Source organism: Malurus melanocephalus, unplaced genomic scaffold, assembly GCF_030028575.1.
Source record: "Malurus melanocephalus ecotype Western Australia unplaced genomic scaffold, MMel_1.1 scaffold_68, whole genome shotgun sequence".
Classification (NCBI taxonomy): Eukaryota; Metazoa; Chordata; class Aves; order Passeriformes; family Maluridae; genus Malurus; species Malurus melanocephalus.
This window is the reverse complement of record NW_026623300.1, coordinates 659,296-684,667: the sequence shown is the minus strand read 5'-3', so window position 1 is coordinate 684,667 and position 25,372 is coordinate 659,296. Positions and strand designations below refer to the sequence as shown.

Genomic DNA, 25,372 nt, shown 5'->3' with positions numbered 1-25,372 from the left:
CCACCTGCTTTAATTTTTGCAAGGTGAAGGAGGCTAAAGGAGATCCATTGCCACAGAAGAAAGAAAATGTCCAGACTGTTAAAAAAGATGATTAATGGAATTATGGCTKTTTGTCCAACCTCATGGAGTGAGTCCTCTCAGAGCACATTTCTGAGCACACGAAGGAGCAGCAGCTAACTAGCAGCACTCAACAGTGATTCACTAAAGGTAAGTCATGCCTGACCAATCTGGTTGCCTTTTGCACTAAAATTACTTCATTTGTGGAAAAGACTAGAGAAACAAAGACATTAACTTTAGACAGGCATACCATACCTTACTTTAACTGTAGCCAGGCAGCCTATCTGTCTCCCACATTATTCTTGTATCCAAATGAGGTCATTAGGTGTGGCTGTGTGGGAAACCAGTTTTTGTAAATTCCCAATTGAATTATCATGCTCATGGGGYAGATCACCTGCAGGCTGCTAACAGGTACCCCAGAGGGGTAACTGACCTGGGATTGTCTCCAATAACTTGGAGGATGCAAGCCAGTGCCCTCCTGTCAGGTTTGCAGATGATATGACACAGGGGACAAGCCACCTGCTCAAGGACAGGCTGGAGCTCAGATGGGCCTAGAAAGGCTGGAGGAACGGGATGTGAAATTCAGCAAGGACAAATAGAAAGCTCYGCAGCTGGGGATGAATAAAACCCCACAACAACCCAGGCTGAGGCACAGCTCTGCAGAGAGGCATTCTGGCAGACAGCAGTGGGCCTTGCTGAGTTTCTCCTTATTTTACCATTAGGCAAAGTGTTGTGCAAAGTGCTGGGAGTCTGTCTATCTGTCAGAAGCATCACTGATGAAAGGCACCAGATGAATACAGCATACCATACTCATCCATCCTGTGTTCCTGCTGCTGCTGCCAATACCCTCCTGTAATCAACAGGCAGTGCTCAGCGGTGCAATGAGCTGTCACAGGATGCATATTGCAATGTCCTGTAATTGTTATTTGTCATACTAGAAAAGTATACAAAAAAGTATTTGTCCAGTCTCCAATTTCTAATGACAATGCTTAGTAAAATTGCAATCATTACTTTACGACACCCTGTATAGACATAATTTCTAAAGCAACAAATATTTTTTGGATATATTATTGCTAAACAGTATAAAATTGACAGGTGTAGCTGCTGCCACAAACCAGTGAAAAACAGCACAAAAGAGCTCCTGTGTGTATTTTGTTGTTACAAAAGGAACTTTGTTATTTTCACAAAGGCAAACCAGCACAAGGCAGAAGCAATCAGTCCTGAAGTGTACTACAGCCAGGTATGGGAAGCAAACAGGCYGAGAAGCAAGTGTGCTATCACACACAAAGGCACCACCAGCAGGGACATAACAAGGAGCAGAATTATGTCAGTGCCTTCAGGAAGGCGTGTTATAGTTGCCAAGTCTGGCATTAAGTGGAGTCTGCAGTGCCTCACTGTTAGATGTGCTATCCTGAAACACAGCACACCTCTCAGCTGCCCTACTTGCATCTCTTCACGGACACAGGTGAYGTTCCACGCCGAGAAAATGATGACAAGAGGACAAAAGCAAAACAAATATAAGTGTAAACTCTGTGGATGTGCTAAACACTGCTGTTGGCAGTAAACCCAAAGTTCTGGTTCACTTGACCGTGGACTGAGGAGCGGGAAAGGAGTCTGGGAGCCTTGGAGGGGCACGCGTGTATATGCTGCAAAACCAGCAAAGATCTATCACACATCAGTGACTGCCTCCCCTCACACAAACATGTAAAATGGGATGGTAATATATACATGACCTCCTTCAGAAGCTGTTGGTTTAATATCCCACAGCTCTGSAGGCTCCTGCAGGTGTGATATTCACCTATGGTACAGCAAAACAAAGAGAGATGACAAACTTTGACAGAACTACTAGAATTATTAAACCACTGAGGTTCCYTTCCAGAATAAAGAACTTTTATAGCTGCTTTGCCTCTAGCCTGGTTTATAGGTTACACGTTAGTTGGTGTACCTCTATTCCTGTTAAACAATTCATTCCCTTTTCAGACAGATGCGTTCACAGGACACATAAATCCTCAGCTTCACTCTGTCACTCAGTTTCACACTCAGCTGCCACACCAGATCTCAAAATAAGGAAAAAGCACTCGCCAATTTGATTAATTCATACAAGGTATCCTTTGATGCCCAAATTTTGATTCCATTACCCACACTGAAATTTACTTTTTCAACAGTTCTCAGTTAAACTACCTGCAAAGCAAAGCACTCATTAGTATGAGTAAGCAAATTGGAATCTCACATTTAACAATTTTTTTCTCCTTGAATTTCTCATTTTGGAGCAATAAAGTAATGAATGATAAAAAATGTTTAAAATATTAAAAAAACAGCTACAGTTGAAAAAGCTGTTAAAAAATAAGGTTTCACTAACTGAKTTTGTATACAAATTCTACTTCTATGGAAGTGACCATGCACTCAGGTCATAATTCAGCTTATTTTTGTCTATCACTCATGCAGCACTGTGGGAAAAAATATTATGTGTGGTCTTTATGGTAGGTTTTTGTCTCATTGCAATTACTTGGATAATACCAATATTATCCCAGCATCAATATTATCCTAAATTAGCTAGGCTAATAGAGCTATTCTGAGGAGGAATTGAGCATTTGAGGAAGAATTATTAACAGCTAGATGCATTTTTCAGYATTTGTTGATTTTGTTTAGTATTCTACGCCTTAATCAGGCAGCAGTTGTCAGGTCACTTTCACTTTATGGCTTAGTACAAATCAATTACTTTGCAATTAAAAAAATTATCTCTGCCTACAGCTAGAAGAAAAACATAGTAGGATTTGGATTTGTTTCTTTCTCCAAAGACTATCCTCTTCTATAAATTCAAATCCTTTACTCACAATTGGTAACATGTTCTCCTATCATCCAAAGGTATTAAAAAATACACAGAAAAATGTTAAAAAAAAGGTCATCTTCATACAGAAATAACCAAATTTCTTTTTAGGTGATAAAATACCACTGAATCAAGGTTTTAGCAAAATGTTGTGAAAAGAATGACAAAGCAGGAAAGCCCTGTTTTCCTACTGTGCCTCCATTTTAGCAGGCAGAGGTCTCACCTATCAAACCAGACAGAATAGTTATAACATGGAGRACATAATGTGAACTTATTCTACAGAACACACAAATGCACATTTTCCCCCACAATATGCACAATTTAAACTCTAAAGCTTCCAGACTTTTCCAAGTGGATTGAACTTGAAACCAAAAATCCATTGACTTCTCTGTTCCCTTCATCTCTCACCCCCAACCTTCCTGAAAAATGTCAGTGCCCATGCAAAGGTGGTGACAGCCTCCCCCAATCCAGAAAAACAGTGCAGTAATTGGAGTGAAATCATCTCTGCCAATGGACGCTAATTTGGTCCTACAGGAATCGTAAAACATAATAATGTCAACACTGGCTCMGTGATGAAATTCAGAGCGTGAGCACCTATGAGTAATAGCTCAGGACCTCCAAATTTATTTGGCATTTACCAAGAAAAGCCACTCCTAATTACAATTAATTTGTGTTGCATTYGAGAAAGTGATCTAAAGATTTAGGATGCACAGAAATTATGCTTTGCTGCCACRGTGTTTTGGCATTTGAAATGCTGACTGCCTTGATTTAAATGTCATCTGCCATGTGGGTCAAGTGTGAACAAAAGATGCATTCAGGAACTACTTTAGAACTTGACTTTCTGCTCTTGATATTGCAGAAACTTGGTTGCAGAAGGTGAAAACTGAGCTCCCAAAGGTCTTAAGAGTAACCATTTCTCTGGAAAAGGAGAGAAAAAATCTTTTTCTTCTAGATTGTCTAAATTAATTTAAGAACTGTAAAAATCTGATTTCAGTTGAACAGAAGCACAGGCAGAGCACAAATGTTATCAAGGGAGGTTATACAGCACAGATCTACTTTGAGACTTCACAGGGAAAGGGAACACTTCTCTCTCTAATGGTCTTCTTTAGTGGATGGACTAATAAAATTTTGCACGGTTTACTTCTCAAAATAGAGTTCTGGATATCATGAGGCACTGGCTAGGAAGAGTGGCCCAGCCTCCACACCAGGGGAGCAAGGGAAGAGCTTTGTGTTCAGAGCTGCASGAGCTCTGAAAACAAAGCAGCTTCTACTCAGAAGCTCAAATGCAGTAACTGCCAAAATGTTTCACMGAAATGAAATGTGCTGTGGGCTGCTTGAATCCTCCTATCTTTTGTAAAAGATAACACGAGGACCATACCTACAACAACAACTGCAATATCTGATGTTAGCTGGAAATCCAAAATGAAAAACTATTAACTACTTTTTATATCTGTGCAAACCCACTGACTTCAATTTAATTCTTTTTTTTTTCTCTCACTTCTCTGAAGCTTACTGGATAGCACTACAAGCGGAATCTGGATTATTTTTAAAAAAATGCTTATACTCATTTCCATTCTGGCCTTGAAGGCTCCCTAAGGTACAATTTGAACTGTTAAAAAAAAAAGAAAAACAAAAGGAAAAAAAGGAGCATCAGCTTTTTTTTTATTGCTTATTCATGTTTTCCACTTTGCAGTAATTCAGCATGGTAAACAAACATCCTCTCTCTTATGTGCTGGTTTAAGTTCCAATTTTGTCAGTTTTGTAAACTAAAGTTTTACGCTCACACCATAGTTAGGGTAACTTCATTCCCTAATGGATACTAAACACATCTAATTACTCYATTTTTGCTGTTGAAAAATGTCTCTGTTCTTTCATTCCAGGAGTTTTTCAGCTGCCACATTTTYTACTGAATAAAACATTTTCAGTGACTTTGACCATAAATAATACAGCACAAAGACCAATGTAATCCCAGCTGTACATAATAACCTCCAAATTCCACTGAGGGTTTTCTAGTGACATCATAATAAACTGCAAGAAAAAACTGAAGATATATTAAATTATAGTTTGGGCATATTTTATTYTTTTTTACACATCATAAGAAAACACAGACATTTGTCACAGTAACTTGMACATTTTTCTGGACTGCTTCAAAACTAGAAGGGACATGATTTCTAAGCAGAATGCAGAAGCACATTTCATTACTGTAAGGACAAACTGAATGAGTGAATAKATCATTATTATTTATTTTGCATGTATAAATTCCCATGTTGTTTCTTCACAGTCCTAGGTCCAATTTAAATATTTTTAAACTTGGRAAAAAAATCAACTTCCCTCAAAATCTCAAGATCAGTGTTGACAAGCATTGACACAGAGTATCAATTTATTCCCATATAAATTTTGAAGGATTATAATTGAAACTACAGAGTCAAATGGCTGGGTTGTCAAAATCCCCCTGCAGCATTGCATGATCTCAAAATCTGTTATTCGGAACACAAAGGAAAATGATAACTTCATTTAACTGGCAATACAACAGTGTCAGGGAAGTACTCATCTGATTTTAGTCTCTTTTCTATATCTCTGTTATAGGGTATGAAGCCCTCTGACAGATGAAAGTGGTATGGTTTTTACCTGAGAAAGGAAAGATAACCATAGAAAATTTCCAATTRGGAATGAATAAGGACAGGTAAAGCCTGGGCAATTTGGGCCATGGAACACCAACTTCTCCCTGCACCTCCATCACCGAAGACACTMCAAGGGTGGGTTCATGAAGGGCAAGAGGATGCTCCTAATGGGGAGGGTCAGAGATAACCATCCACTCAAAATTAGGGGCTGCTCTTGGGTCTGAACTTGGGCTTCAATTGCAAATGGAACTTGTCTGCTATTGMAGGTGCTCACCAGCCTGTGTGAAAGCTGGGGCTGGTTTTAGCACACAGAAAATCCTCACCTTGAGGAGAAGTGCGAGCACAGTGACTGCTGGCACGCAGTGGTGCTTGATCCTGACCCATGAATTCGCAGGAGGGCAAGGCTTCCCCTGCTCAGTCTGTGATAGTGGCTCAATGTCTCAAGGGGAATTTCAGAGAGATTTTGAAAGCAGCTGATCTAGAGGCAGGAAGACCTTAGGTRGTGACACACACAAGTCAGGGACTTGAATCAATGACTGGACTGAGAAAACGGAATTTCTCCTAAGGTCAGTGTTCAGCCTGACTTGAAGGTCAGATTCYTACCTTTCCGAAGGAATAAATACAGTGAAATATGCCTCTCTAAAGTCACTCTATGATTTTTGCAAAGAAGGATAGATAGGAAAGGATAATTTTGTCACTCTCACATACTTTCACAGACTTGTAGCCTCAAGATACACCTGCTATGAAAAAATGGCCAGCTGTCCCTCACAGTGCTTGGCTAGCTAATGCTTCACTGTATTTTCTAGTCTCTGCTTTGACCCAGGGGTGAGCATTTGAAGGTGAAGGATGTCACTGGAGCAATGGGAGCAAGGATAACTCAGTATGCAGCTTGCTGAAGGAGATGATACTGGAGTACAAAAGGGCAGAGAGAAAGGGTAGGAGACTTAGCCCAGATCCTGTGGTATGGAAAGATTACATGTTCTGCAAAAAAAKATGGGAAGGTGTGACAGAAAGAGCTCACCATAAAAGTGAAGGAGAGAACAAGGACATTCACTTTTGGGAGGCAGGAAGCAAAAGAACRAATAGATGGAAAAGAGAAAATGATGTGATCTGCTTATGTAGTAAGAGAGCATCTGGGGGCAGAAGGGGCAAAATTGACTCTGAGTGAGCTTGAAGTTTTGAAGAGGCATTGAGTTCTTTCCCACCGAAGTGTCAGAACATAAGGATTGTGGAATACATCTGAATGGAAAGCAGAGCTGGAGAACGCAGCAGCGATTTATACTTTCCCATTTCAGATACTGATACTTTGTGGTCATCTCAAACTCAGTGGCTTCTTCCAAAATATGTATGTGTGCAAGCATACATATGTATGTCTGCCACAGGGAAAAGTGTCTGCCAGAGGCCAGCAATTCCAATCCTAAAAACAAAGTGTCTCCAGGGAGACTGACAGTCCATGGTATATTGTTATTTTTCTAACTTTTAAACTACTTCTCAGAAGGATAAAAATTTATTCCTTTTCTCACATTTAAGTAGAACATTTATACCCTTCTACATGTATATTTATGTTCGCCCTCCTTTCCCTCGAATCATTCTTTATCAACTTACTGGATGGAGTTCTCAATGCGYGTGATGGTGAGGAAAGCTGCTAGGTTGGCCGTGTAGGAGGAGATGACAATCAAAGCAAAAAGCCACCAAGCTCCCATCATCAGTCGTGTTGCCAGGGTTGTGTATGGAACCTCTCCTCCTGTGGGGAAGAAGGAAAAGCAAGAGTTTTCATTTGGCAAAGGAATTCTCAGGATAACAAGACCCTGAGGTTAACAAAGTAAAGCAGTGATTAAAACCTGGTAAACTGAGCAGGACTTGGAGCTACACTCTCTGTGTATCAAAAAGCACTGAAGGAAGTCCACAYTGTCAGTTGTCATTCCTGTGTTTAATCTCTTTTGCTATTGTGCCTTTAATTGCAGCTCATCTGCCAATCCTGTCCAGTAATGGAAATAGACTTCTAGATCTCAGAACAAAAGCAGCCAGAGCAAATTCTTACAATGTTCTTTCCTTAGAGATCTTATCTGCAAACCTTAATTAAGTTTTTCTTTCATACTGGGGAGCATAAAGTTAAAAAATCCCATCAAAACACAATTACTTTTCACAGTTCTGTAGGCATGCAGATGCTCGTGAGAACCAAATGTGTATGCACAACTTTCTGCAAGTGAACTTGGACATGCAGGAAAAACAAATCAGACGTATTGAAGAAGAAAGCAAACATTGTTTTGTATTCCCATAGTTGCTTTCCTTTAAAATCCAGCTGCCATGTAAACAGAACATGAACTGCAATTAAACCTCCCAGGATGAGCTTCACACTATTGATTGTGTGACCAGAACCCAGAAATGCAAGCCATGAAAAGCAGTAGGTTATTATTTTTTCAAATAGCTGCCCCAAAATACACTAGTTTGGAGTGGTGCAAGAGCTCTTTCCCTTAAAAACTTAAAAATCTCAGATTTTTAGATGAAGGATTTTTTTTTTTTTTTTAAATTCCCCTTTTGTCTGCAGTATGTTTTGTCACAGCTACAAGTAGGGGTGATAGGTGAATGCAGCAAACACCCACAGTCAACTGCTCAAGATGTTCACCCTCTTCCTTTTGCTCTACACTCAGCAATTTGAGAAGCTGACATTGTTTTTGAGGTAGCTTTCTCAGATGCAAAACCTTATGATGGTACAATGCCTGGGATTTGCAAAAGCAATTTGTCACCAATTAGATAATCTGTATGTAGTTTGTTTTTTACTTTACGTAAAAACACCTTAATGTCTCCCCAGCAAGTAGGTTTAAAGGGAACACAAATTACAATTTTCCTATTCCAAGAACAAATAATTTTCACTTATGTACAGAAACTGGATGTTTAATCAATGTTGTCTATTAAGGATCTTCTTACTGTTTTGTTCAGAATTTGTCTCACCTATACAAAGCACTGGGAATTCTGCAGTGCTATACAAATTTGAAACTTTTTTTTTCCTGCATAAGTGATGTGGAATTGCACCATATGGGAAACAACAATTGACTCCATTCCTTTACACACTTTTGGTACATAAACACAATCCTTYGCCTTTTGAGTATTTCAGAATTGAAAGACAAACTCTGTTAGACCTACACAGTTGGAAATAAGTTCTCTTTTACTTCCATAAGACATGTAAYTGTCTGAAGTAAGAATCTATTGATYAGATKAGGAGATATTATTTCAGTCTAAGGATTATTGAAGATGAATACTAACTTAAACATCTAAAGATTTGGGTTTGTCTGCTGCATAAATATTGAATTACTTTTAATAGAGTCTTTCTGCTTTACAACAGTTTTTGCAATGTCTCTGAAATATTTAATTTAAAAATGGTTTTTTAATAAAATGAAAAGAGCAGGCAATTATATTAATTTATCGGAAAAGGCTGTTTGTCTTTTTAACTTTCAGGTACCAATCCCTGCAGATAATCTTCATACTTAATTGAAATTGGTAGAGTGATTGAGAGAAAGCCAATGATCTTTTGGATATCCTTGCATTCCCATTTTTCAGCTTAATGAGTAAAACTCTTAAATTCTCACATTTTTCAATCTAAATTAAATGTCAGAAAGCAGAGGACCATTGAAACTCACACACCTGCCTTCGGGTTCAAGTGAGGATGCTGTGCAACAAGTGAACATGAAAACCACTATAGAGCTCTCAGCCACAGCGTTCCCTGCTGTCCATACAGTTTTCCCATACATTGTTAAAGCTGGGCCAACTATCCACTATTAATTTTTCCTTTTCCCCCCATGCTAAAAACAGACTTTAAAACCCATGAATGCTGGCTAGCCCAAGTGCTTTTTATTTCATCCAGGTGTTCGTGAAGTCTTGTTCCTAATTCACAGTTGTACCTTGTATATCAGCAGTCAATAAATGAAGCTTGAGGACACACCTTGTAGCCAAATACAAGTAAATGCATAGCAAAAGAATTCCTCAMTTCTCTAAAATCCTCGCACTGAAGCTTCTTAAACCATCATTTCTAAAGCAGAGCTGACAACTGCATAGGGCCATGACTTTTAAGCAGTACAGGCAGGGAACTCTACCTTTCCCAGTGGAAGAAGAAAAGAMACAAAAATCAAAGGAATCTTTTACTGCCACGGTACCATTTCTTTGGCATCTATTAGGAGACTTAATGTGATACAGTCTTGTTCCATTGTACTGTTTGCTAAGACACTTCTGCACCATGACAGTTCACCTTAAGAAACCTCTTCCCTCTCCTCAATTTTGTTTCTAGGGATAAAACCTTCTGAAGTTTTCTTTCCATCCCAATCCACATTTCCTCAGTGTGGAAGAGTACCAAGTCACTCAGGAGGGCAATAATCACAGGGTTTCCATTAACATTACCATGACAGAGAGCTACAGACCTGTTCTGTCACCTCATTCSTACAGCAGAATTCATCAGTGGGGGWMAGYACATTGGYTGTGGGTACRGTAAAAACACAACTTTTGGAGCAGGATGAGMAGCACTTAAAAGCACTGAGCCCCACTCATGGAACAAATGGAAATCAAAGACACTTAGCAGTCCTGGAGTTGCTTTGTCACCTAAAGAGACAGATCTCAAATGAATACTGAGGCTCTATTATCGTTTATCTTGGCCTTTCCAATACGTTGGCAGTAGGGTAGAATACAGCACAGAATGCCACTACCTGTGTCTCATCTATGCTGTGGCTATAGCTCCTAGTGTTATTCATCCAACATGTGATGTGTGCTAAAATCACTCAAAAAATCTAATCTGCCTTTAAAATTTTCAGATTGCATGAGCAGGAAGGGAAAGATATTTTCCAGGGTAAACTAAACTAGAAAAATCAATCTTATTGGGAGTTTCTCAGAAAAAGCTGAATTACTGGAGAAGCCACAGTGAAAGAAATTACTTTTAGTCCTCCCACTCTCATCTAATGCAGTTCTCCTTCATCAATCCTAGACCATTTTAATGCTGGCCTGCTTCAGATGACAGGCTTAGACTGCAACTTATCTTATACATTTCTGTTTATTCCCATTTCTTTCGAAGTGCTTCAAGCTAAATAGAAGGCAGGAAAAAATAATGCATTGTCTGGACAATGCAAACAATATAATGTGTAATTATTAAGGACCTAAAAATCAGGAAAAACCCAACTTAGATGATAAAATATGAAACTATACAATTACCACACACATTTATGCTATTTTAAAAATAATTTTCCCTCACTAGAAGTCATTTTAAAGGTTTCTTCAAATCAAGAATCACAAGAGAGGAGTMSAGGCAAGAAGSWGGAATGAAATCACAGGACAAATGGGAAGAACAGGGAAATTCAGGATCCCAGCCTGGTGAGATCTTGGTATTTTATATTTCTGGACTAAGTCTGAAGAATTCAAAATGCATAGGCTCTTTTCCCAAACATCTTGTTCTCAGGGATTTGTCAATTGTTTGCCTGAAGAAAAACTGCGGTGAGATGAATTTCTGTGTAGGAAGTTTTCTGGATAATTTAAAGAACCATGAAAAATACGTTAATTGTGACTGCTTTGCTGAGGAACTGTTATACTATCAAAATTGAAAGCAAGATTCTCAACTGTGCTTGGAAAAGAAAGGTGRAGAAATAATAGGGTGGGTTATCTGGGGACAGATTTTGATTTTGCTTTTTCCTTCAAAAATTCTGTACACATTCAGTGAATAATTGGCCTTTGGTAAAAAAGCACAAAGGACTGGGAGTTGGMTGCAATTTACCCTTTAGCCTGTTAGAACAGTCACATCAATTATGCTGTGCATCCACAATTTCCATAAATAAAGACGTGTAGATGTCTGTTGCAAACAGTTTCRATCAATGTATGTCTTCTGTTTTCTTTGTGAAGGAGACATTAACAGAGGGTATGATGTGAGGGCGGTAGCCTGTATTAGCAAAGAGGAAAAGGCRTTTCATATTTCTGCATTTTTTGCCATGAGAAACAAAACCTAAAGTTTGACTGAGCTCTATGATCTTTGCAAAACTTTGCAAAGCAGAGCTCTTGAAAGGCAGAATCTTTCAGGGCATTAGCTTTTGCAATTGTTCTGTTAAAAACTTTCTTGATAATATAAAATCTCTCCTGTTTTCAACTGAAAATGTTCAATTCAGTACAGGACAAAAAAATATTTTACAGTCAATGAAGCCTACACCTATTTCTACCAGCTGTGAAGTAAATGCAGCTGGGAAGTTGTCAGAAAATCTCTCATCATGAATTTTTCTTTTCTTTCTTTCTTTTCATATTTTTTTTTTATCCATACTTCTCCATTCTTCCTTGAACTTTTAATGTGTTCATTTCCATAACATTTGAGCTGGCCATAGCCTGAGTTTGTAATGTTAGATTTTGTGCTTAAGTTAACACCACTTGACCACAGCAGGCACAACGAATTATTCCACAGGAGAATACAACCCCTTCAATAGGTAATGCCTTCCAAATAAGCTTGTAAATCAGTGGCTGAATGTCCTATCCTTGCAAATACTGGCAGATTGCAGGAGTTTGAGAGTGGAGAAGGAACTGATCACAAGGCAGGGCTGGCAGCCAGATCTCACAAGGTATGGAGATGTTTGAGATCCTGCTATAGTTTTTACTCACCACACCACCTGTTCCTCCTCTAGCACTGAGTTTTTATTAAAATGTAGTGATTTAAAAAAAAAAAAAAGTACGAAAAGAGACATTCAGATATTTTGTTTCACACATGAAATGTTTCTTCAGGTCCTTACGTCCTAAAGAGAGAGCACTGCATCTACATATTATTATCATACTTTGAAAATACTGCAAATATATTAGCAATAGTTTTTCGAGTTCATTGGAAGTAACAGGATTGGACAGGAACCATTTTTTTTTCCTTTACAAAAGTAATTATAAAAGTTTCCAACAAATCCCAAAGATAACTTTTTAAAAAAAAAAAAATAATAGAAGTCAAGTGTAGACTTTTTTAATGGTTATATCTTTTGAAACTGTTAAGTATCTGCTTTTATTTCTTAAGTCTTTCAACCTGTTGGATGCATATATWAGGATGGAAGAAAAACTTGAATTGAAGGTTCAGTTTGGTCTTTAGGTTTACAATAGATTTTTTTTTGTCATCTTCCTAAAACCTGCACTATATTCTAAGACTCAAATCAGCAGAAAAAAATCCTGGAAGCTATACAGCATCTCCTAAATGTTTGGGTGAAATTTATTTGAACTTGCTGATTTGAAACTGTCTGATGTTTGTAACTGCCATTTAACATCCACTACGCAGAATGTATTTAATTTGTTTGTTTTTGTTTTGGTTTTTTTTCACACAGAAGAGAAATACTTACTGTCATTTTGGCATAATGATTTTGAATGGTATCACCTTCACCTAATTCACCAATATCATTGAGGTTTTTTTACCTCCTAAGGAAGTTTTCAGAGGCCTCCTTCCTGTTGTTCTCAGCACTGACTCACTTCTGCGTACACTTGCTCCTCATGTCATGTTTTTTCTGAAATTTGTAGCATTTAACACTTTGTTGCAATCAAAGCTCCTTTTCCTTTCGATGTTCTCTACATGTGCATTCCAGATGCTTCGCCATGAGCAGCTGGAGGCTTGAAACACCCACCATCACTCATCACTCAGGCTGACTGCCCCTGTTACACTTCACATTTTCCCCTTCACGTTACAGACACGCCCTGCAGGAGCCATCCATCCTCTGCTCCAGTGTGATTTGGGGCTCCCCAGCAGGCACTGTCGCCCATCCCATTTTGTGCTCCAACCAGTTATGCAGTCACAGAAAAAAACCAAGATCAGTTCTTCCCAAGTTCTCAACCTCTGAAATACCTGTTAATAGTAATAACTTCTTCCTCTTTTGCCCACCTTATCCATCTGCCTTTCAGTACTTCCACCAGATTTCAGAAACACCATGAAGACCAATCCTGTATTTCTGAGTCTAACTGTTCTTGTTCATTATTCAGATTTCTCATGCTGGTGTATAGGCAATTAAAGAATGTGTTCACTTTGTTTTTTGGTGCTCTGATTAATTTTTTCTCCCCTTAATGTCTTATTTCTGAACTAAACAATCACTTACTCTTGCCATTTGTTGTCGTTAGTGTAATGATCCCCTGACTAATCTCATTACATTTTCTCCCTGGAAGATTGTTTTCTTTCAGCTGGGTGGGAAGCACTGCCCTCATTGCACTCCCAGAAGGGAAGCAACGATGCACAAAGGAAAGCTCTCCTCATTTATTTCTCCCCTTTATGTGACAGGGAGAAAATCCGAGACTATCATTCCTCTCCTTCAGGTTTATTTCAAATCACTCCTAGTTATCTGAAATCTGTGGAGGAGTTTGAGAAGCTGCATCTTATACATGCTTAAAGATCCTTATCCTCATCTCTAGAAGGCAACTAACCCGAGGGTACATGCACAACCTTGAGCAGGCAGATGCAGCTTCCCCCAACCTCCACCAAGGCATGAGCCAGCTCCAGTCTGAGACAGACATTATCGTGCTACCTTGTCACCCTCTGTTACTGCTTGCCAGTGACCCCCTCCCAGCTACATTTCAGATCTTGAAAACTGCCTCTGAAAACCCTCCATTTGCTGCTCTTGCTGCTGTGTATCTGCTTGGATGTGCCTTTGGCATTTGACTCACACACTAAGGCTCATTGCTCAGCTCTGTTTTCTCATTAATAGAAGGAGATTACCCATGCTGAGATTTCAAATGMTGGGACTAATCAAGGACCAGTGGTGGTGCCACACAGCCCTCATCAAGTTACAGCCCAGAGAACCCATCTCATAAATCTGTTCAGAGGCCCTTGACATAYGACCTGATGGACAAATAGAAATATCCAGAAGATTGACCAAATGCCTGCTCATGAACTATTTTGGTTGAAATACAGAGTCTTCAGTCATGTTCCTCGAAATTATCCTCTCTAAAGCTAGGAAATCCTCCAGCATCAAGGAAAGGGCCCAGTGCAAAGCATTTCAGCCTACTATAGCGTTGCTCACTACTGGGTGAGTAACCTACAGCATTTGGGAAGTTTGATTTTCTGCTATGTCTATTATCAATTTTTTTTTTATTACTCTTCAAATACCCAGCCTGCCTAACTCGCTGTGTCTRCTGCAACAGCTTCATTCTTGTGACAGAGAGTTAATCATCTGGCCACCAGGCTCCCTTGGAAAATTCTGCCAAGATACAGCAGGAACCGTCAGACATCCTTGAGTACAATTTTGTTTGAAAATTAATCTATTTGCAGCAGTCTGTCAGATGCACCACATCGCTATATGCTTCCCTTTTCTCCCTGTGTCTAATTTATATACAACAGTAGTTAGAGGCACTAAAAAAGATGGAAAATAATTTGTGASAACAGCACTCCTAAGGGCAAACCAAGGAGGGCAGCCAGATACAACACACCTTTAGGTAAATGGCAGCTGTAAMTATAAAGCTCAGCTTTAATTCTGTCTTAACCCAGTCTTTCTATAGTTCTGAACTATAGTTTCTATAATGTTCACCATTTCCACTAAGCTTTGACTATACAGTGCAGGATTCAGCCTCAGAATCATCTAGATAGAACTGTGCTCTGTCTGCTGCTACTTAAAAAAGCTGCTGTGTCTTTATAGTTGYAAAACTATTCCATAAACCAAACTCTATTCCTCCTTAACAAAATCATAAGGTGTGCAGGGAATGAAAACAGAGAATTTTTTTTTTTTTTTATGGGAGAGGCCATAGCAAATCAAAACCAAAATCTAATGGACTTTCTTTAAGGCTATTTTAAGCAGAAATTCRAGCCTCTATTGAAAAGCAGAGCAGTACAATGACAAAATTTTTAACTTAGTTTTTCCATTCAGAAATTTTGAGATAAAACCAAAACATTTAGATATATAGTGAAAGTATAAAAAAGGGTCTAATAACTGCATTCCAAYAGAATGGGATCTGATGTGATAATAAAAAGTCTAAACTCTTTCAGCTGAGCTGAGATTCCAATTTTCTGCATCACTAGCAATGATAATGTTACACAAACAGTGTTCAATCATTAAATTAATTCCCATTAAATCAATGTCCTTAAAGGCCAAACAGTCCTTTAATAATTACCTGATTAAAGTGATGTTAGCATAACGTATTAGTTATACTATATTTATAATTCCCTTCATAACAATAAATCATTTCTTTCCACCCATCTTGCTSAAATGGTGGAGATAATGCAAGAGTTGGGAAGGCAAACATGTCCTATCACCATTTAGCAAATGGCTGAGGTCTAGTTCCTCCTGGCATCTGTGATGCTTCAAAAACATACATTAATCAGTTTTTCCATTTCTAATGTGTAGCATTTACAAGTTGAATCTTCAAGACCTATAGGAATTAATTCCTGGTTTTTAGGCCTAGACCCACAAGCTTAATGACTTATTTCAGATATTAACAACTTTGCAGTGGTCAGATTCTGTCTTTCTGTGGAATTTGCAAAATATATTTTCAATTGAAAATCAAAGTTCACAAGAGACAAGAGAATGTGTTACAAATATTAGTGTGCCTTAATATAATGTCAATGCACTGTAGTGACTTGTGAAACATAATCAGAGAGAGGGGATGGGTAGCCTTTACAGTGCTTCTAAAAGTTCTGTGAAAGCTATCACAAAGTATATTTTGTTTTTCTCTTCTGCTGCCATTGCAAAAGAGAAGCAATGACTGCAGCTAAAATGAAAATGGAGGCATCTTCTAGTTTGCTGAAGTTACTGGGAGCCCTTGGATGAATAATTATTAGTCTTATACGACAGCCTTGATATTTGAAAGTGCAYCTTTTGATCTGTGACCACATCAGAATTGTGAGGTTTGCTGTCCACCCCTCATGGGCCAAAATATACTGTTCTAATGCTGCTSAWATGCAGYGGTTTATTAGAAGACTTAGGAGGGKTTCAAATTWAATTTTGGGGTTACCCCAAATTCAATTACATAACCATAAATAATTGTGCAAGAAGTCTACCAATTTTACCAACAGCTTTTTGCAAAAATACACCAAACCAAACAAAAAAAAAAGAAACAAAAAAACCCCAACCAACCAAAAATCCCAAACAAAAAAAATCTCTGACCAGATAAATCCTTTGTTGCCAGATTTAAAACAAGATAATAATTTTGAAGAATATAATTGTTAATATGCACACACATGGAGACATTAGAGCTCGATGTGTATTTGCAAGAAACACAGGGAGCTTTGGGGATCCTCTTTGGGAGCACTGTGACGTGATGTGTGCTTTTCAGATTGCACTCGATTGCATGCCCATGTAAAGGCACTGTTTGCAGCCCCTGGGAATGCATCAAAGTGATGTATGCTTGCTATTAYTTCAGAGGATATTGGCACTGGATCCTAACAAACAGCCTTGCACACTGGCAACATTTAGATTAGATCTCAAGAGATGCCGAGACCCGATCTCTCAGTTACTACTGGCTGGATTCAAATGCTGTGAAGCCTCAAACAATCAGCCACAATTATCATCTCTGGTACATATTCATAAGTGGCTAAGAAGATAACGTATGTGCTGCTGTCACACACAGTTTGTTTAGTGTGGTCTTCCATCCACTGCTGACACTGTTACACAGAGCACCTATAGGGACAGGAGAAAGAACTGTGCACAATGGACTGAAAACAGACCATCTGTATGTAAAATTAACATTAAGCTAAACAATGTCATTAATGAGGTATCAAAGTGTGGCTTTATCTAAGAGCCTGTCAGAGAGGACATTATGACTATGAGGGAGAGAGTCCCCTTTGGCTGAAACTGAGCAACTGTGAACCAAGCAAGACACAAAACAAAGCAGTGAGACCATAACGACAAACATCTCTTCCAGTAAAGCCCCCATATCTTTTGACAAGTAGTTTTCCTATAATCTTTTTACCTCCAAATAAATCTGTGAGAAGATTTTAGGTTGTGAAAGGAATTTAAAAAAAGTATTATCTAGTGAAAATACATTTTTGCTTGAATTTTAAAAGAATTATGAACTCTTTTATAAATCTGTTCTTCCAAGATTTCCAAGCATCAATCAGGACAGAGGGACCCGACTGCTTCAGAGGCAAGAGAATCACAGGCATTTCGGATACCTTAGTTCAGCTTTCATGTCACTAATTCTACTTGTCCTTTAATTTTCAGAATGCTTCTCTGCAACAAACTCCTAGCCTTATAGAATTGAATCATCACCAGTGCAGGAGTTCTAATTATGTTCCTAAGTAACACATTTTAAAATTTASACCAAAATTCCACTTCAGGTATATCCTGTAATGCTATCAAAGTGATCTCTTAAAACTCAGATGACCTAATGTAGTATTATGATAGTGAACAGAGGACAGAATGAAACCCTCATGCTTTTAAGTTTCACAGAGAAAAATGCTATAATGTCATTTATTCATGAAAATCACTATACAACTGCTTATGTTTGAAAGTCGAATGACCTGGTTTTCACTGCAAATCATCACTCTGCTTAAGAATCACAACTCAGGWTTTTTAGAAGTGAAAAGTGACTTCAAAGTTGACTTGACAGGATAGCGAGGATTTTCCTCTTTGGGGATCTAGAAATAAAAGAATGAGGTATCTGCTTATAGCTAAAAGTGTTCTATTAGCAAGTATATCTGGGCATGAACAATGAACACACCACTCAACAATTTATTATCACTGTTCCTTAACAGCCTGTTTGCAGATGACTTTCTGTCCCCCTCATTGTTACCTTTGCTCTGTCCTACTGTGGGAGAAGAAGAGTCTTCAGCCAAAACCACACRTGTTCATCTCACTTTTGCCTGGTTGGTGATGCATCACACATTTTTAACCCAGCCCCATCTCACTAACTTCAAAAACGCTGAAAAGGTAAAGTCCTAGTTTAAGATCTCTCCCTCCACTATTGACAGTAGAAGAATAAAAATTAAGCAGCAGGAGATTCCTACACCAGGATGCTGCTATAATGAAGGTAATCCCCTTAATTGGCATGCTGAGAAGCTGAGTAAATTACAAAAAAACCCAAACAAAACCCCCAACAGCCTTCATTTTCCTCTCATTTTAACATCTTTGTTGAGACGTATCCTTCATCTCAACAATCAGGGAAATAAACAGGTTAGTTAAAAAAAAATCAGTTGTTGGCATATTTTGTTTCCTTTCTACATTAATTTTGGTCTACTCCTTTTTATAAACAAATATTACAAGAGGTCTGAGGAAAAAGCCCTCAGCTGCTGAAGAAGGGAGACTTCCCTATCAGCAGCTTGAAAACCTCTTGGCTACTCGTGTCTTTACAGCTTTCAGGCAATTTTCCTGGCACCTGCCCACCAGTGGGGCGCTGTGAAGTGGATCTGCCTGGGTGGGTACAGCTATGGCACAGCTGTTGCAGAGGAGGGACTCCTCACAGGGTGGAAAAGAAACAGAAAACAACCGTGGGTTCCCTTTCAAACCCATGTTTGTCTGGTGCCTTGGATGTCCTCAGCTGAAAAAGGCTGATCAGTTTGYGGATGTTGTCATCCCAAGCATAGGGGGAGTATTTTAATAAAGCTAAAACTGATTTCTCACTTCCTCCTGACCTTAAGCAGCCGAAGTTGTCAATTTTTAAGCATAAACTCCTGTGCAGGAATATCAAATAACAGGAGAAATAAGACTTGCCTCTTCAGCTTCTGAACAACTTTGAAGATAAAAATGGGGGTTACATTAAGTGTCCATGCAAAGAAACACTCAGTTCCTCACTAAATTGTTCTTGTCTCCTCAATTAAATAGAYATTACACACAGGTGAACCCAGAAAAGCCAAAATTGAATGAATCACTTAATCTGAATCCCAAAAAAGTCAAAATTGACTACTTAATCTGAATCTAACTTATCCATTCTTTACCCAACTATAGCCTATAGTCATATTAGAAATTATAACAATTCAAGAAACTGTTCTAAGTAAAATGTTCACCTTAGGATGTTTTTGAAAGAACACAGAATGATGGACAGATGTCACCATATMCAATTCTACTTTCCTTTTGCTTCATTTGGTCTTGATCAGCATTTATACTACAGCCAGACAGACATTACCTTCTCATACTCATCATGAGCTAGTCCTAGGCAATTAAGGTGGTTTTTTGGGCTTTCACACTGTCATTCATTCTCCATCTCCTCACCACCTCATCAGACAGAAAATGTCTGAAAATTCTCCCTCATGTACCAGTGCTATTACTCCGAGCAACCACAGGCAGAGAAGATGTAGAAATCCATTATTTAAGATGCCTCTGAGAACTGCCTGAATCTTAACTTCAAATTAGGGGAAAATCCATTCACACCGCTGGTAGTTTAACACTAGTGATATCATACTGCTGCAAACAAATGCCCCTGCTACTGAACATTTTACCTGGAGCATGGTTATTCCTTGGAATTACAGCTGCAAAAAGAGACAATCAAACAAACCACTGAAAGAAAATAAAGATGTATCCAAGGCTTACAAATGTGTGCTGTATACATGACAGCAACTCTCAGTACATGCTGTCAGTTCCAGGGATCATTTGCAGTTTCCAAATGCATTTGAGACACAGGACACAGTTGCCAAAATGTGATCATTTTTTGATGCTGTCAGGAGGGCTGGCCAAACCACTGAGATGTGCAAAAGGAATTTGGRTACCACAGGGCTGCAGTCCCCATTTCAGAGAAATGACCGTATGAAGGTAAATACACTTATTGATACACTAGCATAGATTTAATTCAATAACATGAGAATTTGGGGGGTTCACACTTTAAGGTAAAAMCATCATGTCACAAATAAACCTGCTGGTATATGTAGTTGGCCTCCTACCATGTTTGGTGTCTGACTTTTCATTCTCCCAGATCAGTTCTGTGCATTTTAGGCTCAGCAGGTCTGTTCCCCTTGAGTACGTCAAGGCTGTCATTAGTTTGAAGAGCAATTAAAATTGTTAATTAACRAGACTGGCATTTAAGTTTTGCCTTCTATCAGAAGATATAAAATATTCTTTTATGAAGGAAGATGGGCAATAACTCCATTTTACAACTAAGAGCTGGTATCTAAGATATTAAATAAAGTTTCTGTGGTCAACCAGCAGATCAGGTGCAGAAACCAAATTAGGAACTAGAGGTCCCAGTCCTAAAGCCTTTATACCACCATTTTTGTATTTCTAAACACGAAAACCCTCATAAAAGTAAATCAGGTTTCCCCACTAAACATCAGATGTGAAGGTGTCATTAATTTCTAACACAATTTTTTTCACAATGATTTTAGAGTTTTCCTCTGAATATTAAGGTTTTGATTGCTGTACAGTTAATTAAGAGAAAATGTCACWAAGAAAGCATGTTGCTACAGCATAATGGCTTCCTGCTGATAGGGATATGCTGAGAGTGAGATAAGCAAGATGGAGTAATTTATKAAGCAACAGCAGACTCCAGGCTGTGCATTTCAGGAGGATTATATCACACCTTGGGTGGTAATACAAGGAAGAAGACTGAGAATTCTGAGCAGCTTTAGCCATCTGAGAAGTATCATAATGACTGTGAAGTGCTGAGGCTTGGAGCCTGTCTTATTGCTCTTATGAAATGTAATTTACACAAGGCAAACAGTAAGATTTGCTCATTTACCAGGTATTATCAGCCTAATTGACCATTACTGACAYCACTGATGACCAATCAAAACCTCCAGTTGTGACCAGAATTTTAAACAAATATAAGGGGATTAAAAAACGGCCCATCAGCGATGCTTTGACATCATCCATTTCATAACTTTTCTAGGCTAAGCAAGAATATTAAGGTCTCTGAAGAAAATTCTATTTTTGCAGGTAATACTTCAAGCTCTCATTATCCTAYGGTCCAATTCTATTTACAAAACAATAATGAATTTTTTTTGCAATCACTGAGAAGTGATTAAATCTTGAATGATTCAGCCATTTAAAAGATATTTTCCATTATTAAAAAAAAAAAAAATAACCAAACAAGACCCCAAACAAAACAGCCCCTTGCATCTTTATCTGCATAATCTAAAATCCTGCCAGGCCAGTTRAGGAAAACCTTCTCTTACAGAAAAATTCAAAACAAAATGAGCAGGGTGTGATAAGACACAGATGAAGTCTTTGATGGTGTCTTTCATATCAAATACAAAACACTGTCATTTTCTCTAACTTCATTAGAAAGTTAGACTTTATTCTAATGACTTCATTTTGTCAACATTCAGTTGAATTCTATTATACTAAATAAGCTCATCACCATATTCTGAAGCAAAATTTATGAGGCTGCCCTCAAAACAAAAACCCCCAAAATATTMTTTTGCAATCTTTGGTAAAAAATTATGCAGCATTTCACCTGTCTCAAAAACTGATCTATTATACAAAAAGAGTTGGGAATAACTCATGATCTTGAACTTCTGTGTCTTAAATAATTTATTTTCTCCAGTAATGATGAGGGCAGAGTGGTCCCTAGAGTGTTTTGTAACAAGAGGTCCTAATAGGAAGTTAATAGAAAACCTTCAGGAGATTAAACTGGGCTCTCAGGAAGTATAAAAATTCATCAGGCTATTGCAGCAACTTGATTCAGTTGATCTTGATGAAGATTTTAGTAAAGTTTGTAGAATGCCCAAATTTCTTTTCTGAAAGTTCAACAGTTTCCCAATATTGGCAAGTTCTAAGAAGGGCAAAATTGGAGGGAGTAGCAACAATACCATGGCTGAAGAGAAGAAAAACTGTGGCTATATAGAGTAGAACAAAGGCAGGGGAAAAACTACATATTATGTATTATTGATATATCACTCAGACTCTTTGAAGTAGAAAGGGACCTTTTAAGACACACCCTGCTCAAGCAGAGTCACCTGGAGCCAGTTTTCTGTACAACTGATAAAAGGAAATATCCAGAAGAAGCAAAATACAGAGCTTTAGCCAATTAGTTTTCTAGGATGAGCAAAAGGAAAAGAAGAAATTCAGAAGCCGTGACACTAAATTTCAACACAACTGCAATCCTCCACAGTCTGAATCCCTGGATTTGCTTCRTCTTTAGATGAACAGACAATCTAGAGATAACAGATATTATCTTAACTATTCATGCCTGAATTCCAACTGTAGAGTCAGAAGTATCTGCTTTTAATACAATCCACAGCAGCACGGCCAAGATCATCCTGAAGTCTCTGCCTTTTTAGTCATCACAACATATTGCAGATTCAGTGGGTATATTGGGTGGGAAGACAAAGCATTTCAGTGCACTGTCTGCCCTTCTAAATTTTTTTTTAATAATGAAGGGCTTGAGTACAGAATAAAAAAATCTCCCTTTGCGATTAATTTATATACCTTTATATTAATTAAGCTTCCCCGGTTACATTACAGCTTTATTCTCATGTACCTAACAAAAAAATGTACATTTTTTGATTGATACTTACAGTGAATGAACATAAAATAAAAAGGGCAACTTAAAATATACTGGTATATTACCAGTCCCAAAATGGTGCCTGAAGTAGTTACTGTAATATGGAGGGAAGAAATTGAAAGCAGAGTTCAAGTTGCAGTGACATTACGTTTCAGTCTACCTTTAGRGAAACAACTGAAAATACTTAAAATTTGTAATTGAGTATGACAGTAATTACAGACCTGCCTTAAAAAGCATTGGATTGATCTGTGTTGACTTTTGTCTATAGACAATGACACAGTATTTTTCTTTGGTATTTCAAAAATTGCAAAAGGTTAAAACTTGCTAATAGCATTTGAACAAAACATGAGAGTCAAGGCTGACCACAAATAAAAAGGGACACAGGGAACTAAAATCTGCCCTGTTTCTAACTATTTCAGAAGACATGAGCTCCTTATTTCAATCATAACAGGCTATGASTTTCCTTAAAGAATGACTCTTATTTTTGCACCAGAGGGCTCTTTTGTCTTCAGAGCCATGGCAGGTCTGGAGCCAGTCTGCAGGCTTGCAAATTTTAACTCTGTATAAAGGAAAGGAAAAGAAGATGATGCCACAAATCACTTGCTAGCACCAAACAAAGAATCCAGAACTATCAAAGCACAAGAAATCCTCGGTTCATGCTGCTTTGCTTCTGTCAGCACAGGATATAAAAGCATCTTTGGTTCTGTGTTTTGATAATGGAAATGAGTACCTTGTCATGCTATAAATCGTTGCTGAAAGACTTCCTAAGTGAACGTGACAGCATTTGAAATGCCCCATGCTGCTGCACTTAAGATTCACCAATCACTGTTAATAGCAACAGATTTACTATTCCAAAACAAATAAAACCTGTAGTTTTTCTSCTGAATGAAGAGCTGATGAACGAAAACAGAGGCAAAATTACCACAATAGCCAGTTACCCTGTCAATGAAAATTACTTTCATTTGTCTGTATTTTCACAAGGATTAGTAAACAATAACACTTCTGCTAAAATAGTTTTTGTTATATTCAAATTGAATGTGAAATACAGGCTGACATTATAAATGGATCTCTTATTCTTTTGCCCTGAATTTTTTACTTCTTCTGAGTCTTTATGTTTGTGTTGGTTTGTAAGTTTGAAATATTTTAGTATCAAGCCTTTTAAATGTGTTTCATTTTTCCTTCTAGTTAATTCAGGACAGTCCTGCTTGTTGCTTGAAGGAGAAAGGTATCTATAGCTTTCCCTCACTCATTAGGAGCCAAGGGAATATTTTATATTATTGTAGTAAATCYTACAGAGTTGTCTTGAAAATACACATGGTAAGATGTCTCTGCAAATAATTCCTCCCACCTTCCAGGTTTTGTGAATTTCTTTCCTTGAAGTCACACAACAGTTTTGGTGCTCCCAGATGCTTTGTACCACCAGGAGGTTTTACTGAGTTGCACCTCATGTCCCCCTTACCATGGGGAGTGGATATAGATCTGCTTAAATCGATTCCTTTTCTTCCTTTTTTTTTTTTTTTTTTTTTTTTTTTTTTTTTTTTTTTTTTTTTTTTTTTTTTTTTTTGCCTATTGAATTCTGCTACTTTTGTCACCTGGTCACACTTCTTTTCATCTGACTTTGTCCTCAATTTCGCACTGAATTCAAGGCTTCTCTCTAAGCCCTCCTTAAGCACTCTTTTTCATCGAGTGGCCAAAAAAATCCTTTTCTTTTTAAGCTAACTGAGCATCTATCAAAGGGCTCCCTTGTGGGCTGCACAACTCAGGACCTATGAGTTGGGAAATTTCAGGAAACCAAGGCAACACAACCTCCCTTGGATAAACATGAGGCAAACCAGGTAACAATTCCTCAGATTGAGGTGTGTGGTTAAACTGGCTGTGCCACCTTTGCTGGGCAGTCTCCCAAAAAGCTTTAAGGGACTCACGTTGGGARTACAGAAGGGATGCTCAGGCTGATAAATCTGCGTGGGATGACTCACGTTCACRGAGTAAAGAAACTAATTCAGGAGTTCTGACCTAACAGGAAGGCAGATGTAATAATGGATCTTGTCCTTTAACAGACCAACTGCTCTCTCGCAGCTGGCTTCCCTAAACAGTTACACTGGGGATATTTTGGACAGCAAGAAAACTTTGTAAACTTGCCTGTATGCATTCAGAAAACTTCCACAGATCTCACCCACTCTGAAGTCTTTGGTTTCATTAAATTAAAAAAAAAAAACAAGAAATCCACAAAAAACCTGAAACCATCTCTTCAACTCTCATCACTACTCAATGCAAATGATAATTTTAAAAGTAATGTCTCTATTTTTATGTGTTTAAAATCATCCCTCTTGTGGAAAGTCTCAGCTTAAGCTTTTCTTTTTTTTTTTTTTGGATAGTGACATTAATTTAGCTTTTCTTTTCTTTCCTTCTAGGAGTTTCATACTTGATTTTTATGGATACCTTTAGCTTTTATGGATGTCATCTGATCATTTAAAAAAATGAATAATGTAATGCTAAATCGCATGGTGCCAGTGTTACATAAACATGACACCTTTAC

The 25,372-nt window shown here is 38.1% G+C and overlaps 1 protein-coding gene across 1 annotated transcript in view; it reads right to left on the bottom strand.

Annotated features, from left to right (window-relative positions):
- GRID2 (glutamate ionotropic receptor delta type subunit 2) overlaps positions 1–25,372 on the bottom strand; it is a 659,493-nt gene that overhangs the window by 90,529 nt on the left and 543,592 nt on the right. The window contains exon 12 of the mRNA XM_057366575.1: positions 7,111–7,249. Within this exon, the coding sequence (XP_057222558.1) occupies positions 7,111–7,249 (139 nt within the window). The remainder of the gene's footprint in view (positions 1–7,110; positions 7,250–25,372) is intronic.